The following is an 18,301-nucleotide window of genomic DNA, read 5'->3' on the forward strand; positions in this document are numbered from 1 at the left end:
GCATGCGTTGACGACAACTCGATCGCACCTATTGTGCTGGGATCTCTGGGCCTACTTTCCTGATGTTCACTTTATTCTTCCTTGTTTTTTATTTTTACTACCCATCAGGGGTGGGAATTATCTAACCATCTACTAGTCACCCACCATTTTTACTAGTCAATTCATATTCAACCGTTCCAAACAAATGCTGCCATTGGTGATGAGACATCCCAGAGTGATGTTGTCTGCAAACTTCACCAGGTCGATAGTATTGTCGTTTTGCAGTCGTATGTCAGCAGGGTGAAGCACAGAGGACGAAACGAGCCCAGACAGACAGGTGAAGCAAATGAGGGGCGGGGTCCAGGGACACATGGACAGAGAAAATGAATTAAACGTAAACAAAAGCACCAGGAAAACCAAAACAGGACATATGGGGAAAGACTGGAAACAAGAGTCAAAAAAAGAAACAGAGTCCAATACATACAGTAAGTTTCAACTTTACAAATATTCATGGTGTGAGGAGGGGCGAGATGCTAAGCAGCCAACCACATGAGCTAATTTTTTGAGTGACAGCAGTTTCCAACAATCAGACCATTCATGTTGTGAGGAGGGGCGAGATGCAAAGCAGCCAACGGAGTCATCCCTATGTTCCCTGGTCTAATGTTCCCCGTAAGTAGGGAACTTAGGACCCTTTTTTCAAAAAAGGGTTCTATGTTCCCCGCTGCTTCCAAGTAGACTGCTGCCGCATGGCAAAGCGCAGGTTGTTGTTGCACCTGTGACGAGTTAGGTTTAGGGATCATTTTGGTCAGGGCACAAATTTACAACTCAGAAACATTGCATTACTGACAGGTTAGGTTTAGGTATGGTTTTGGGAAGGGCACAATTTGAAAACTCGTAAACATTGCTTTACTGACAGGTGAAGTTTAGGGATGGTTTTGGGAAGGGTTAGATACAATGCGGGGAACTTAAGACCCTGTTTTCAAAAACATAGGAGTCGGGTAACATAGGTACGCTCCCCTGCCAACCATGTGAGCTCATTTTTTGACTGATAGCAGTTTCCAACAATCAGAGGTTGAACATTGCACAGCGAGGGTCACGCAGCCAGGGATTGTTCACAAATGGTAAACCCATAGGACAATGACTCCAACCCTGATATTGATACGCATGTTATGAACACCTGTGCCAAATTCCATGCTTGTATCACCTTGCGAGCAATTCTTCCATTAGCACCAATTGCTTGTACTATAGTATTTGACGTGCAACTATGAACAACACACCTTACTATTCTCAGAAAATGTCAAATTAAGCAGATTTCAAGAAAAGTTACAAACCTTGTCATGTCAACAAAATGGCCATGCGATTCAAAGAAAGCTCAGTTGAACATCAGCAAGACTAAAGAACTGTCTGGCCATAGGAGGTGGGCATCTAAAACCCCACCTCCATGTTCCTCACCTTTAACCCTAGAAGGGCAAGTTGAACATGTGGGGAAGTTCAAATACCTTGGCACACAGATTGACCAACATCTCTTTCACCCAACATGCAAATGGAGTTTATAAGAAAGCACAACGAATCTGTCTCCTGAGAAAACTCAACACCTTCAATCCTCCTATCCTTTTTATTGTAGACCTATTTATATTATTTTAGACCTATATATTTATAATTATAGGTACACAAAAAGTGGCCTCACGTCTTTGGCCCAGCTATAGGTGTGCTAGAGTGTAGGGTGATGGGGTGTCTCTTCATTGAAGGGCACAATTTGAACACTCGGAAACATTGCATCAGTGACAGGAGAAGTTTAGGGATGGTTTTGGGAAGGGTTAGATACAATGCAGGGAACGTAGGGACCCTTTTTTCGTACACTTTTTCCATCAGTATAATATAGGGTTAGATTGAGGCAGAAGTCTGTAAGACTTTAGGTCATCCCAACTCTTTCTATATCACATCTGGAGAGTGTGTGCTCTCAGAAAATATATGGGTTTGCTAGCTATAAATTATACAGCTATTTTAGGCCCAGGGCCAGATTTTACTGAAAATCAGTGCATTTCAATGTAATGCAAAGTACATGACAGAACTAAGGGGTAGATGAATGGAGGAAATTGGGGGATATCTCAATGCACATTATAGAGTATATACTTACATGGATTACCGTGGACCCCGCAACCTGTGGCAAATCACAGCCAGCCTGTGAGGGTGTCCCTGTCCCACAACAACCTCATTCCCACTTGTGTTGTATCGCTTTATCATAGGACTTTGGCGACCCCTAATGGACATTTTATGAGCTGCGGCGCAAAATTCACAGAAGTATGGACAGGTCAGCTCAACTGACTATGAAAAGTGTAGGCCTTAAAAGGAAACAAAACTGGGATTTTCACATAGATTACATCATAGTGTTTTGAAAAAAAAATGCAAAAGTGGGAAGCATGAAAGTGTAGGATAATGTTTAGCCTCGAAAAGTCTAGAAAGGCTTAGAAGACCATTACATTGTCAATATCTCATTGCTAAGCAATTATCCAATTGTGTGTAATTTGCTTTGAAGGTAACAACATGATCCTTACCTGAACATCAGCAGCACTCAATACTGAAGTGTCGATGGATTCTCTCTCTCTCTCTCTCTCTCTCTCTCTCTCTCTCTCTCTCTCTCTCTCTCTCTCTCTCTCTCTCTCTCTCTCTCTCTCTACTACTGACCATAATTCCATTGCAAGGATCCCCATATAGACTGCATTTCCCAAAAATGAAGTGGTTCTTAAAGGACCACTTCAGTCAATTTCAATATGCTGTTGTATTGCTCATGCTACCCTTGACTTGTCAGTACCCGGTGATGCCACATTTTTCGGCTCAGCCCTTTCCTCAGGCTGAAGAAGGAAAAAAAGACCCTCAGGTACTGACAAGTCCAGGGTAGTGGGGTCGTAGGCATGTGCAATTTTTCTCAGTCATTTCAAATTGGTGTTAAAGTTTGGTTTTCACTTCCAAGTTGAAGTTTAGGGTCTATAGAACAATTTGGGTTCGAGTGTCAAACACACAGATAACAAAATGGCCTGCGGGGGGCGCTCTAAAATATATAAACTGCTATAACTTTTTATTAGTTTAACCAAATTTAACATATGAGGTATGTATGGATTCAGCATTAAGAGGAGGAGCTGATGAGCTAAGTATTTGGTTACCGGATTAAAAACATACTATGTCATAAACACACTTTTAGCCCATGGACAGCAAAATTCAGGTTTTTTTTAAGATAAAGGGTGGAAATGCCCTCCAAGTTGCAATGAAACATCATTTATTGTTACAAGTTATTGTAAATAAAGCCTGGGATATCATTCAACTTCATTTTTTCAGAATATCCCAGAGGCACAAAGATACCTAGGATACCTATACAAAAATAGGGCTGCATAAAGCCTATGTGATATTTAGGACCCAACTTGCAACTTTGAGTTTATGAATTTAGTATCATGAGTATCAACTTTTTTCAATCAAGCCATATTCTATTCACACATAAAATCACCAAAAAACATTATATCTGGAAGAAAATACATCAATAATAATAATAATAATAATAATAATAATAATAATAATAATAATAAGGTGGTGTGTGTGTGTGTGTGTGTGTGTGTGTGTGTGTGTGTGTGTGTGTGTGTGTGTGTGTGTGTGTGTGTGTGTGTGTGTGTGTGTGTGTGTGTGTGTGTGTGTGTGTGCGCGTGTGTGTGGAAATGCTTCAGGTGCCTTTCAGCAATGGGTGGGTAGGGAGAGGTAAGGGTGGGATTCAAACCTGCAACCCTCTGACAGACCAACACCCTACCCAGTAGGCCACTGCCACTTACTGTATAGAGTGGCCACAGCAGCATATTAGGCCATGGTTGCCCAAGTGACAGCAGAGGTCCAAAGTTCTACATGGCTGCATGTGTGTGTGTGTCAATGATACAGTAAGTAATATAGACCTCCTTGGTGTGTGTGTATGAATGAAGATTCTAAAGGTGACAATTTGGCGGTCAATAGCTGAGTAATATGTGCAGCCTTATTTTTACACTGTCATATCTCCAAAAGTTTTGCAAGTTGTCAGATGATATTGACACACAAATGGCACAACCCTGCTCTTCATGTCAAAGCTGAGATCACTTTTCTAGGCCAAATGGTTCAGTCAAAAAATGGACATATTCAGGCCTATGCGCTGAGCTGTTCACACATTTTTTTTTTCGTAAGTGAATGGGGTCACATCATAGGGATTTTAAAACTGCTCTCTCTGAAACATTTGTACGAGTTGGCTTATGATCTTCACACAGTTTGTATTCAGAGCCAAGACCTCTCTGACAATGCCTTTACCTAGTTGATACCTAGTTAAAAACCCTAGGACAGGTCGCCTCTCACTGTAACTGCCACAGTTTGTGACATCATCATCTTGACCATTCTACCATTAATTTCAATGAGGGGGAAAACAGAGAGAAAACTGAGGAAAAACAAGTCTGGTGAACGAATGAAAGGGGGTAGGCCAGCAAAAAATACACCACCCTGAGCCCTTTTCCAGCCGTTCAATTTGGGACTCGAACCGTGTCTCTATCTCGAACGCTGCAACGATTCAAAGCCGGCGTACTAATGAATGGCGATTCCCATAGGCCGAGGTGAATGAAAAAATTTATAATAATAATAAACTGTTGATGAACAATTGGTATGCTTTCCCGCAAGCATACTAAATAAACTGTTGGAGAACAATTAGTATGCTTGCTGGCGGCAAGCAGAGGCCTTTGGCAAGCATACTAAATAATACTATAGGACTATTTCATACATGGTAGACACACTCATCTGCTGTTATGAGGACATCTCTGTCATCTGGGAACTGTCCATTTGTCTGATGAAGGGCATGCTGCCCGAAACGTTACATTAAAAAGAGCAACGGGAGCTTGGTGTCGCGGACTTTTCATTCAATTTTTTCATGGTATTTTTGTTGGTCCTGCACCCTATTTTTTGAGACGGATGTGCGTGTTTTCTCTTTAACAACTGTCCATTTGTTACCAGCTGACAGGAATGAAAACCGTTCTTATCATCTGCATTTGCCAGAAATACCTGCCAATCTGGTAACAAATTAACAGTTCCCAGATTTGGACTACACTACCAAAGATGCAGTTGCCCAAGATGCATTCCAACTAGAGGTGAAGTGCAGCTGTACTAGTACTTGTACAAATAGACCTGCCAGATCTCGGTGCAAGTGCATAAAGGCAGAGTTAAAGTGCACACGTCTGTGCAAGCGCACATGCAAGACTGACCACTGACTGTTTTTGCATCTGTTCTCTGTCATAGTTATTGTAGAGTGGAGTATTGGAATAAATGTTAGCCCTATGGTCTTCTGTTTGCTTTATGAATGCAGGAAAAAATGATGCTCCCCATAGTATTTATTATTATTATTATTATTATTATTATTATTATTATTATTATTATTATTATTGATTTACTTTCTTCCAGATATAAAGTTTTTAAGTTGTGAGTAAAATTATGGCTTGATTGGAACAAAAAGCTGGTACTCATCTTCCTAAATGCATACACTCAAAGTTGCAAGTTGGGTGCTAAATATCACATAACTTAGGTTATATGCAGTCATATTTGTGTGTATCCTATTAGTATCTGTGTGCTTCAGGGATATTCTGAACAAATCAAGTTAAGTGATAACCCAGGCTTTGTTTACAATAACTTGTAACAATAAATTATGTTTCATTGCAACTTTGAGGGCATTTCCACCCTTTATCTTAAAAAAGCCCGGATTTAGCTGTCCATTGGCTAAAAGCGTGTTTTTTACATAGTGTGTCTTTAATCTGGTAACCAAATACTTAGCTCACCGGTTTCTCCTCTTCATGCTGAATCCATACATAGCTCATATGTTAAATTTGGTTTAACTAATCAAAAGTTATAGCAGTTTATATATTTTAGAGCGCCCCCCGCAGGCCATTTTGTTATCTGTGTGTTTGACACTCGAACTCAAATTGTTCTATAGACCCAAAACTTCAACTTGGAAGTGAAAACCAAACTTTAACACCAATTTGAAATGACTGAGCCTATTACGACCCCACTACAGGGTAGTGTGAGCATTACAACTGCATGTTGAAATTGACTGAAGTTATCATTTAAGTCTGAGGTGCCCCCGATCAGAAATATGTCTCAAATCATCACTAAAAGTTTACATAGGCCTACATTATTTTACCTTGGACATGCAATTTGCTCAAGCATTTCAATTGCATGAATGATAAGGTCTATAGAACTATTTAATGTTGACTTTTAGTGCTATTTAGTGGTACCCGTATATTGCCTACGGAGCACCTCATAGTACTACTTAGGCTTAAATGTGAAAGAGAGTGCGGAGGCCACACTGCTATTGAATTAGTTTTTTTCGTGACTAATTAGGCTGATGGACTTGGAAGTGCATTATCCTAGGTTTTGAGAAGGGCCCTCAAGTAGGTCTGTGCTCAAGAACGTCAGTTTGTCACCCACATCAACAGGTGGCGACATAAAGTCTCATACGACATCCTACATTGAAGAAACTAGTCAGCGCATGCGCAGGGAGTACAACCCGGTGTAGAGTACAAACAAATATCTGTCGAAATGCCACTGACTACGAGGAGATCTCAACTGTTTTAGGTGAGAACTCAATCATTCTTTTAGCTAAATCAAAACCCCACAATTGACAACACGACATTTGTTTATGCCTTCGAAATAGTAGAACCAAACCCCGCGCGCGCCCTGCTGTTGGAAAGATTTGTGATACTTGGATGGAGAGGGTTGGAAAACCCACCTAGAAGTCAACTTCAGACAGTAGTCGCTAACGCGATGCCCAGGTGCACAAACAGGTGCGTCTCTGCGCTCTCATCCAGAAACTACACCGTTTGAAGTTGACGTCGATTTGTAGTCACAGGTGGATCAAACTGTTCTTAATCTGGAAATATGAAGAGTAAGTTCTGAAAGTTTCAGAGAGCAAGCCTGTCAACAGTGTCACCTGGCTAGGTAGCGCGTTAGCTGGTCAGCGTACATGCCAACAAAGCCATAAACCCCGGATGGGATCTAAGCTGTATCGTCCTCGGGGTAGATTTAATAATGTTTGTGAGTAACACATTGGCTTAACACTACCAGGCATGACATTCTTTAGACAAAAAATGGGTTACAGAGGCGATATCTGTAAAATAAATACCTGTTTTTGATGTCGAAAATCCTTAGTCACAAGCGAACACCAACTCTTTCATTTTTGAGGAAGTATGTTGAACAGGTGGATGACATTGCAATTCATCGATCGGTTTTGTGGTCACTTGCAAATGTCTTGACTGGTCACTTGTACTGTAGGCTAAATCATTTCATACCATCTTGGCTGTGTGTTAAATGTATTCTACTGGGCTGAAATCTGTACAGATTGACTAGTGTGTGTAAAGATTACACTGTGGTGAACACATGCAGAACTGTGTGCAGAATGTTTACATTACACATCCCTTCACCATCATTGACAGTTCACATCCATACTGTGACCCAGATTCGGTGTGTGTGTGTGTGTGTGTGTGTGTGTGTGTGTGTGTGTGTGTGTGTGTGTGTGTGTGTGTGTGTGTGTGTGTGTGTGTGTGTGTGTGAGAGAGAGAGAGAGAGAGAGAGAGAGAGAGAGAGAGAGAGAGAGAGAGAGAGAGAGAGAGAGAGAGAGAGAGAGAGAGAGAGAGAGAGAGAGAGAGAGAAGAGAGAGAGAGAGAGAGAGAGAGAGAGAGAGAGAGAGAGAGAGTGTGTGTGTGTGTATGAGGGAGTTAAAGAGATAAGTGAGAACATTACTCACTAAAACTGAACTCCTGGTGATCCCACCCAAGGATTCATGCTGCCATGATATCAAACTCAATATGGTCTGAGTAACTGTCACCCCAAATAAGGTCGCAGGATACATCATGATTGATGACCATCTATCGTTCTCTTCCCACATAGCCTCAGTTGCCTGGTCATGCCTCTTCTCACTTTTCAATATTCTAAAGCAAGGGTTCCCAAACTTTACCATGACAAGGCCCCTCACATACCGGTATATTCCAGCCAAGGCCCCCCTTACATGGGTCATGCTACATTATTTTTCTTTCACAATCATAGTCTAGGTCTGTTAGTCAGTGCCCCATACCACTGGGATATAAAATAATAACTTGACAATAATAGTACCGTAGTAATGTTCAGAGATGCAATAGATTATTATAATGCCGCTCTTAACTAATGGGAATATTGTTAAGATTATTTTTGGTTTATTTTGGTGTGCATTACAGTTTTTACTGCACACACTACTATCAATACCCAGCACCAGAACAGGTGTGGCTAATTAAGGGAGGCATGGAACACTGAAGAGTAATTTTTTTGCATTTTAGAACTCTGCTGTAGAATACTCATCGGCAACCACTGCTTGCTGTGAGGTCTAAGGTGCTGTTTCCACGTAGCAGGATATTTTTTTTAGCAGGGTATTTTTTTCTCCTGCTAGGTGTAAACGCAACATGTGGATAAAAAAATCCTCCATTGTAACAAATGTGTTTCAGACCCCTAAACAGGATATTTTTTTCTCCTGCTATTTTTTTCTCCTGCACCTGGATTTTTAAATATCTGCTACGTGGAAACGGAAGGCCAAAACCAATGCAAAACCAATACAAGCAGGAGAAAAAAATATCCACATATAAAAATATCCAGCTACGTGGAAACAGCACCTAATTAGTTAGCTGCTGGGCCTAGTGGGTCAACCAGAACAGGTGTTGTAAGGGTTCTGACAGTTACTCTTCAGTGTTTATTAGCTAAGTTAGATTATGTTATTTTTACTACAACTGCTTTGCTCTGGCCCCAAAGGCAAGCCCACTTTTAGCATATTCTACAAGAATGCAGTCTACTTCAAATAAAAATTGTGCTATACTTTTCCTGCCAACCTGCCACGGCCCCCCTAGCACCCCTTCGCGGCCCCCAAGGGGTTCCCGGCTCCAAATTTGAAAACCACTGTTCTAAAGATCAGTCCGTACCTGACCCAATATGTCACTCAGCTTCTGGTACTACAGACCATGGTCATCTCTCGCTTCGACTACTGCAGCTCCTTCTTGACTGGTGTTGAGGCTTGTGTGATATGACCCTTGCAAATGGTCCAGAACGCAGCGATGCATCTGGTGTTAGCCCAAACTAAAAGGGCGCAGAACTAAAAATGTCAGCCCTGCAGTGGCCTAGCGGTAGGGCACTGGGTTGCTGCGCCGGCGACCCGGGTTCAATTCCGGTCCGGGTCATTTGCTGATCCTTCCCCGTCTCTCTCTCCCCACTCACCTCCTGTCTCTCTCACACTGTCCTGTCGCAATAAAGGTTAAACCCCCCCTAAATATATATATATTAATTTTCTTTTCTTTTTTTCAAGGGCACGTCACACCGCTTTTTGTCAACCTGCATTGGCTACCGCTGTCCGCTCAACTTAAACACAAGGCCCTGTCCCTCGCTACAGCTACAGCAGGTATTGCTTACCTGAAGGCCATGCTAAAGCTTTGTGTTCCTTCCAGGGTGTTGCATTCCTCCAGGACCAACTCTTGCCCTCTACTACTCACATAAGGCGATCCCAGTCCAAGCAGTTTTCTGTCATTATCCCTCAATGGTGGCATAAGCTACCAGTTCCAAACCTTAAGAAGCTTGTGAAGACTCTTCTCTCCCAAAACTCTAATCCTGGGCACACACTTCCTGGGCATTACACTCAATATTGGTCCTCCACTATATATTACTGCTCTCTATCTGGTCTACATTCAGCACTCTAAATGAACAACAGCCAAATGGCCAAAATTTCAGTTTGGCGGGTAGAAAAGACCAACGTACTAGCCACTTTGATTCATTAGTGAGAGTGTGTTTGGCTTGTGGGTCATTTCACATGAAATCAGACACTTTGGGACCCGACCGACACAGATTTCAATCATACTGTACTTGCTGTGCCTGTTTAGTAGCAAGGTAGCACCCCAGAACTGCATTTGTGTGAATCTGACACCAATATTAAGGGAGAAACACACTAGCAAAGTTTGACATATGAGGGTAGGACACTATACATTCAGCCTTGATCATATCGTGTCAGTGTGTGGATCCTTCAAATGCAGTTCTGGGGTGCTACCTTGCTACTAAACAGGCACAGCAAGTATGATTGAAATCTGTGTCGGTCGGGTCCCAAAGTGTCTGATTTCAGGTGAAATGACCCTTGTGCAATTAACATCTACCAGCCGTTTTGGTTGGTGGTGAAAAAAGTTAATTTAGGACCCTGCCTACATTACTTATATTCTGCTGTATTGACCCCCACTCTGTACTTGCTTGAATGTCGTCTTTGTAAGTTGCTTTGGATAAAAGCGTCTACTAAGTGTGATGTAATGTAATAATTGTGACTCTGCTTCTCCACAGTGTTGTGGCGATGCACCCTGCCCTGGTCTGTGGCTGCAGTGTGACTCTTGTGTGATCCTGACCGTCTGTGGCATTGGGCTATGCAGCCACCTTTGCCCCCGGGTGCCGTGCGGGAGCTGGTGCGCTCGTGTCTGCACCGCGACCCCGTGGCTGCCGACCTGCGCCTCAGCTTCTTCCTCTCCGCCCTGCAAAACTACAAGAGGGACTCCATGCTCCGACCCTTCCCTCCTTTCTACCTGACCTCTGCCAACAAAGACTTTGAGGCGCTGGTTTGTGCTTAATCTTCTGCAAAATAATGTTAAAAGGAATTAGTTAAGCGAGTGATGTTTTGATCCACTTGGGTCTTCCTCAGACATGTCTGTCATTTATGCATTTTTGGCCTGCACCTGCCCTAGTAAGGTGGGATGTGCATGCTTAATTACATGGTCTTTCACAACACACAACACATTCTTTGAATGTTTTGTGGGTTATATTTTCTATTGAACACATAATGCTTTAATGGCACCAGAGGCACGACAGGATTAGAGGCAATAATGATACCACCAATATACAGTGCACTGAAGACCTATCTATTCAAAACTGCACTATGGTCTTAAATTAATGTATCCTTTAAAATGTCACATTTTTAAATTTCATTTTCATCATTTATTTATTTTTATGTTTGTAAGTTGTCCTTGGGTTTCCTGTCATGTAATAATAAAACACGTTGTTGTTATTATTGATGATGATAATAATATTATAACACATACCACATGCTTCAAATGACTGCTGGATAGGATGCTCCTGCAACATGGCTGTCTGTATTGTGTCTCCTACTGTAGCTGAAGGATGCCAGTTCTCTGCCGGGTGTGCGGGAGCTGGCGGGGCTGAGGGCAGGAGACGGGGAGGCCCATCTGGCGCTGGCCCACTGGGTCCTCTCCTCCAAAAGTTTTGCCATCAAGACATTGGAGAAAGAGGAGGTGTGTATTTGGCCTGTGTGTACTATATATATGTGTCTGTGTGATTTAAATGTTGCACTTTTTTTCTTTTATGTAGTTACTGATAAATAGTGACACTTTCGTTGTACTTATGTAAGCTGGTAGATCAGGGGTGTCAAAACTCATTTGAGTTTGCGGGCCACATCTGATTTCAAGTGGGAAGGACCAGTAACGTAATGGCGAAATATCACAAATTCCTGCTTCATATTGGAATCGCATAGCTAGTCAACCATTATGAGGTGGATGGCAGCATGTTAATCAAGAGAATCGACTGTAAATTGCGACCAAAAAAGACATTTGTTCTGTATTAAAGTATTAAATTCCGGAAAGCTCAGACAACTACAGCAAAATGTGTAATGGGCTTGAGATTTGCTTCTTATTATGACATTCTTAGTTTTTCTCTATAAGTCTGGGGCCTTATATTTGACACCAGTGAGATGGATAGAGCTAGTGTAGATAGTTAGCTGAAAGGCTGAATAACTATCGGTTATTATTACTATTAACAACTCTAGCAGCTGTAATATTTTACTGTAGCCCTTGGAGTGTTTGTGTGAGTTGATATTTATGCAGGGGTTTTACCCCTGTGTGTGTGTGTGTGTGTGTGTTTCTGTTTGCACAGCAGCTCTCAGTGAGTCAAAGCAGTAGTGCCTGTGTGTTTGCATTTGCGTGCAGATGTCTGTTGAGCTTATTTTCTCAGCTGGGTGTTATCCCACAAACGGCCTTCCTTCAGAACTGTGTGTGTCTGACTGTATGTGTGTTTGTAGGACCTGTAAAACACATTAACTACGACAGTGATGCAGTATTTTTTCATCATCACTTAAAGCAATTTTATTTTGAGGTTGTGAGAGAACACTTCTGTGCATCCTCCTATCTCGTGTGTGCGCACGTGTGCGTGTGATTTGCCGGATTCGGCAGATATGTGCAAGTTCTGTGCACATATTAATATAGTGTATGTGTGTGCGTGTGTGTGCAGTTTTCCCGACTGTGTGAGCTGACTGAGAGCACGGGGGCGGCGTGGGCCCCGCCCCCTGACTTCCTGTTCGAGGTGGAGTACTCGGAGCAGATGGACTGCCGCTTCCAGAAGACGCGCGAGGGCCGCGGCCTCATCCACGCCTTCCACGGCAGCCGCCTGGAGAACTTCCACTCCATCCTACACAACGGCCTACACTGCCACCTCAACAAGGTGTGCGTGTATGTGCGTGTATGTGCGTGTGTGTGTGTGTGTGTGGGTGCGTGTGCGTGTGTGCGTGTGTGCGTGTGCCCTTCCATCTGTTTTGTCTCTGCGTTCAGCAATTAGTTAAAAAGGACAGCTGGGTGGAGCTAAAATGAAATTTTGTGTGTGTGCGTGCGTGCGTGCGTGCGTGTGCGTGTGCGTGTGCGTGTGCGTGTGTGTGTGTGCGTGCGCGTGTGCGTGTGTGTGTGCGTGCGTGCGTGCGTGCGTGTGAGAGAGACACCTCCCTATGATCTATTTTTTTTTCTTCATGATTACTGTATCTAACTTAAAACATGAAGTTAAAAAGGACCACTGGCTAAAATGAAGTGTGTGTGTGTGTGTGGTGTGTGTCAGACATCCCTGTTTGGCGAGGGCACCTACTTGACCAGTGACCTGAGCATGGCGATGCTGTATGGTCCCCATGGCAACGGCTGGCGGGATAGCCTCATGGGGCCCCTGCTGAGCTGCATCGCCCTGTGTGAGGTCATCGACCACCCCGACGTCAAGTGCCAAGTCAGGAAGAAAGGTGAGGACATCTGCATATACATAGAATAGATACAGGGCTCTAAATGAACTTTTTTTTCATCACCTGCCAAAATGGCATGTAGATGTTAATCTTACCAGCCAAACACACACTCACTAATGGGTCAAAGTGGCTAGTAAGTTGGTCTTTTCTACCAGCTAAATTGAAATTTCACCAGCACTTGGCCAGTTGGCTGATGTTAAATTAGAGCCCTGCATAGATACAGTAGTAGTAGTAGTAGTAGTAGTTGGTAGTTGGTCCCAGTATCGGCAATTGTTTTGCAGTAATACACCTCTCACACACATGCACTTCCACGGAGCATTTACATTTAAAACATATAAAAGGGTTTGTAAATTAATTAATACAATTAAGTAAGATGAAGAGATGAAATGTGCATTGTAAAATACCTATAAATATACAAACAGCATATGTGTTTCTGAGTGGATTTCAACAGCTGAACAGCAGAAGGTATGAACAAGTGCTTGTGTTGGTCCAGGCAAATGGATATTGAAAATAAATTACATTTTCCAGGTCTGGAAAGTCATAGAATTTTATTAATTCAATGAAAGTTTTGGGAAGAGTCATGTATTTTTAGCATTTATTTACAGCACCGTACCTGTTTAGACGAGGACATACTTCTTTGTTGTCCATTAACCTTGCATGACATGGAAAATTCTCTTCAGTCATGGCATAAAAGACACACAAAGACAAACACACATCACACTCGTATAATTAATTTGCAGACACAGCAGACCATCTGCTCATTGACTCTGTCGTCTGACATCTGCCAGTCATTTTGTGTTCGTGTGTGTGTGTGTGTGTGTGTGTGTGTGTGTGTGTGTGTGTGTGTGTGTGTGTGTGTGTGTGTGTGTGTGTGTGTGTGTGTGTGTGTGTGTGTGTGTGTGTGTGTGTGTGCGTGCGTGCGTGCGTGCGTGCGTGCGTGCGTGCGTGCGTGCGTGCGTGCGTGCGTGCGTGCGTGCGTGCGTGCGTGCGTGCGTGCGTGCGTGTGTGCGTGCGTGCGTGCGTGCGTGCGATGTTTTTTGGTAACCATAGACTCTGAGGGGCTGGACCGGCAGCGAGCACGGGCAAAACACAGCGAGGGCGGCAACGTGCCGGACAAATACTTCGTCGTCACCAACAATCAGCTGGTCAGAGTCAAGTACCTGCTGGTCTACTCGCAGAAGAGGCACAGGCCCAGGTAAGGCTTCTGCTCACAAAAACAAAGCATCTCCGGGTGTAATTTCAGGAGCAAGTTTTGGGAACTTTACTGTGCACGTTGGCATCATGTAAAAGCGTATGTGTCTCACGCCAGTGCATTGAGCATTAAGGTGCGACGCCTTTGCGAGAGAAGTCGTGGGCCTCAACGGCGTGGGAAAGGTTTTCACCGTTTTCCCGCAGTGTCTGCGAATTTCTGTTGCTAAACGCGACAATGCTCTGCTGTGCCCTGGCCAAAAGCATGCTTAACCCTAACCTGCCAGTAAAGAAATGTTTCCGCTGCTTTACTTTTGCCAAGAACAGTGAAACAAGCAAGGGAATTTTTTTTCTTAAGCAAAATTGTGCTCTTACCAAAACCATCCCTAAACACAGGGCGTTGTGGAGCACAGAATTTGATGAATTTGATGAAATCAGAGTCCTGTGACTGTTTTCTATGATTGGAGATTAAATCTACAAGGCGCCACTATCAGTAGGTTCACTACTTGCTGTAATTTATTTAATTTGCCTTGGTTAGTAACTGAATAATCTTCTCAGAATACCACCTTGGTCTTACACCATAAAACAACTGTTTTAAAACTTGCCTACCTGACTGCAGTGGTGTTGTGGTGTGTGTGTGTGTGTGTGTGTGTGTGTGTGTGTGTGTGTGTGTGTGTGTGTGTGTGTGTGTGTGTGTGTGTGTGTGTGTGTGTGTGTGTGTGTGTGTGTGTGTGTGTGTGTGTGTGTGTGTGTGTGTCAGGCACTCTGCGGTCCCCTCATGGCTGGTGCGGCATCACTTCTTCATCATGATGAGTCTCTACCTGATGCTCCTCATCCTCATCGGCGCCTTCAACTCCTCCGCGTTCCAGTCCTTCTGGCATAGACTCTTCAGATGACTCACACACACACACACACACACACACACACACACACACACACACACACACACACACACACACACACACACACACACACACACACACACACACACACACACACACACACACACACGGAAATGGGCATGCACAAACACCCACACATGCACAGTTATAACAATGTAACACACACACTGTACGCGCGCACACACACACTCTCTCTGTCTCTCTCTCTCTCACACACACACACAGTTACAATGTAATGTAACGGGTACACACTAGTACACTCATGTGCTGTTCTGCACATTATGTGAACCCTTGTGTAGTAGTAGCAGTTCTATTCTGTCAGTGTGCTTTAATCTTATAAGTAACTAGCAGAGGTGAAAAATCAAGACTGCCTCCGTCAAAGTGCGGAGTACTGCTCTGCCAACGTTCCACTCCACTGTGTTTGATACAACCCCGTTCACCGGCACTGATGTCCCCAGATGTGTGCGGATGTCGGCTCCCGATTATGACAGAGTTCTATTTTTCTCTGAGCCGCCCCTTGTTTATCCACGCTCTGGTGGTGTGATGAAATTGACCATTCATTGTTTTTATAGCACATCTGCGCCAGTGTGTGGGGCCAGTGTGCAATGATTACTGCTCTCTAGTCAGCTTCAGCACATTGTGCCACATTTTATGACCAATAATGGGGGAAAAATGTATTTCAAAAGGGTTGACAAACTTTTGAGCTGCACGCTGTGTTTGCCAGACACTACACAGTCAAATGCACATGCACACACGCACACACACGCGCACACACGCACACACACGCACACACACACACACACACACACACACACACACACACACACACACACACACACACACACACACACACACACACACACACACACACACACACACACACACACACACACACACACACATCAACAGGATGCATAGCGACTTTTCACACATTTCGTCATTCAAAGTGCCTTCTGTCTATTCCATAACGTCTGTGGCTTTTTCCGCCATCTGTTGCGGTCCTGAGAAAGGCCTGTCACCTGTCCTGGATTGATCCCCCTCCACACCAGCTTTCCCACCCACATCAAAGGGCTACAGGGCAACTCGTAGTGCTTTGCGATCACCCGCAGTGTCCACAGGCGGTGATGATGTACAGAGTACCCATTTCACAACAGACAGGAGTGCCAGAGATTCTGTTTTTCACACACGGGAATACCCCAGAATCATGCATCCATAGTCGTTAACGGCAGGAATCCAGTGTCCACTGGTAAGAATATTAATAAGAAGCAAAATGGTGCAGTATGAGGTTCCTCGCACAAGTATTATGGCACCTATAGGGATTATTTTCTGTTTTTATTTTCCTTCAAAAAATAATAAGAACGAACATACCTCTTGCTGTTGCGTTACATGACAGTCTTGGGTAATGTTACTTTTTTTTTCTTTTTAAACACTAAAATCGGTTATGTTAACTCATTTAATCACATGTCTGAAATCAAGACATCAGTAGAACACAGCTGAAAACCAATGGTGAAATCCTGGGCTTTAGATTTGTATGTCTATGGGTACAATATCATATTTTGTAATAATAGTACTATGATTTTAATTAAGTAGTTTACAATGGACGCCACTGTTCATGAGCTTTATAGTATGTCCAAGTGTAGAGCAATTGGGGATATGTGGTGATGAGTATTCCCTGTACAATCTGTCTATTTTTTACTTTCTTCATGTTCTTGTCTGCCTTTTGGACTTGAATAATCTAATAATAAATTTACCTAATTTTACATGCAGTGTTTGTGTAAAAACTGATGGGTCATGGCCTTATTTTCCCTTTGCACTATTTGGATCACTTACATTCCCAGGGCTCATGTGTATGTGGTTCACAGGAACCTGGGGGGCTTGGATAGAAGTTAATTGCAAACATCATTTTCTTTTTCTGCACAGAATTTCCTATAGAAAAGGTTCAGATTTGCCCTTGCAACACTAGCATGGAAGCGGTGCTGCTTGTGACACCTCTGACCTCTTGAATGTGTCCTGATATTTACTAGAAGAGGTTTTTTTTGTGTGACACCTGACCTCCTAAAGGAGCAACAGTATCTGTCCTCTTTATCAGTCAAAAACAACAGCGCTGATAGAGGCCTGCGATGAGTGCAGATAAGAGACGCGGCGTCCTTTGATTCAGATATTAGCATCGCGAGCAGCCCAAGGCAGAGCTGCCGCTTGGAGCTGAGGTGTCATTTGTCCATATCACTTGACACGGCGGGCCACATTATTATGCAAATTACATTTTTCTCTGATTTTCCTAAATAGCCAATATAAACATCAGTCGTCATATTTTTCAAGTCATCAACCATTAGAGGACAAATCAAATGTTTTGGAATGAACCGTCCAATGAAGACTGCATTTTAAAAAATGAATAAACTTAAAATGGCCTGTTCCAAATTATTATGCAACACCGTTTCAAGCCTTTTAAGTCTTGTCATCTATGAAAATTGTCATTAATGAAATGAACATGTTTTAATTAATGAACTCCAAAGCTATTTCAATCAAAACAATTGTACGGGCCAAGTTACATTTCTAGATCTGTAGCTGTTTCAGAGCGCACACAGGTTTGTGCAGATGAAGGCACAATAAGAAAGGTTTCTGACAGAGAAATACATCAGATGAAGAGAGCATATGCTAAAATACCACTACAAAACAGGTGACATTTGTAGCTGCTGGTAGTCCCACAACACCAAGGTGTACCTATGCAACTATGCATAAACCCTCTAATTGGCCAACCTTTACCAATGCAGAAACGACTCCAGTGGAGTGGGTCTAGAAATGCATGAAAACCGCATGCACAAGTGTATAGGTATTTCTTGCAGCATGAGATGGCGCATTGCAATGCATGAAGATGATGTCTTCGTCCACCTGTAGCATCCAGGGTTGCAAGGACACTCAACAGTGAAAAGATGTCTGGATGTATTTCCACCCACTGAAGAAATGTCTGCTTGTGAGCATTAGTTAAGGATGGCATAATAGATGGTTATGCATGACAGCATGGTTACACCTTGCAGTTTGTGGGACCCCAGAGCTACCAGCAGCTTCACATGTCACACATTGCACCTGTTTGGTGCTTTACAATGGTATTTTAGCATGATCTCTTATTCTGATGTATTTAGCT

General features: G+C 43.1%; 1 protein-coding gene across 4 annotated transcripts; it reads left to right on the top strand.

Annotated features, from left to right (window-relative positions):
* The first annotated feature begins 6,511 nt into the window (after nucleotides 1-6,511).
* Nucleotides 6,512-15,938, top strand: parp16 (poly (ADP-ribose) polymerase family, member 16). Of its 4 annotated transcripts, none has more exons than XM_063195961.1 (8): nucleotides 6,512-6,594; nucleotides 9,341-9,433; nucleotides 10,354-10,622; nucleotides 11,175-11,312; nucleotides 12,304-12,513; nucleotides 12,898-13,069; nucleotides 14,120-14,264; nucleotides 15,018-15,938. In XM_063195961.1, exons 3-8 carry the CDS (start codon nucleotides 10,434-10,436, stop codon nucleotides 15,151-15,153), a joined length of 990 nt encoding a protein of 329 aa, XP_063052031.1. In that variant the 5' UTR covers nucleotides 6,512-6,594; nucleotides 9,341-9,433; nucleotides 10,354-10,433; the 3' UTR covers nucleotides 15,154-15,938. The 4 variants fall into 4 exon arrangements, with proteins under 4 accessions (XP_063052031.1, XP_063052033.1, XP_063052032.1 ...); XM_063195962.1 differs by lacking the exon at nucleotides 6,512-6,594 and adding an exon at nucleotides 6,633-6,803; XM_063195963.1 differs by lacking the exon at nucleotides 9,341-9,433 and having other exon boundaries at nucleotides 6,527-6,594.
* The last annotated feature ends 2,363 nt before the right edge of the window (nucleotides 15,939-18,301 follow it).

This window comes from Engraulis encrasicolus, chromosome 4 (genome assembly GCF_034702125.1).
Source record: "Engraulis encrasicolus isolate BLACKSEA-1 chromosome 4, IST_EnEncr_1.0, whole genome shotgun sequence".
In the NCBI taxonomy this organism is placed as follows: domain Eukaryota; kingdom Metazoa; phylum Chordata; class Actinopteri; order Clupeiformes; family Engraulidae; genus Engraulis; species Engraulis encrasicolus.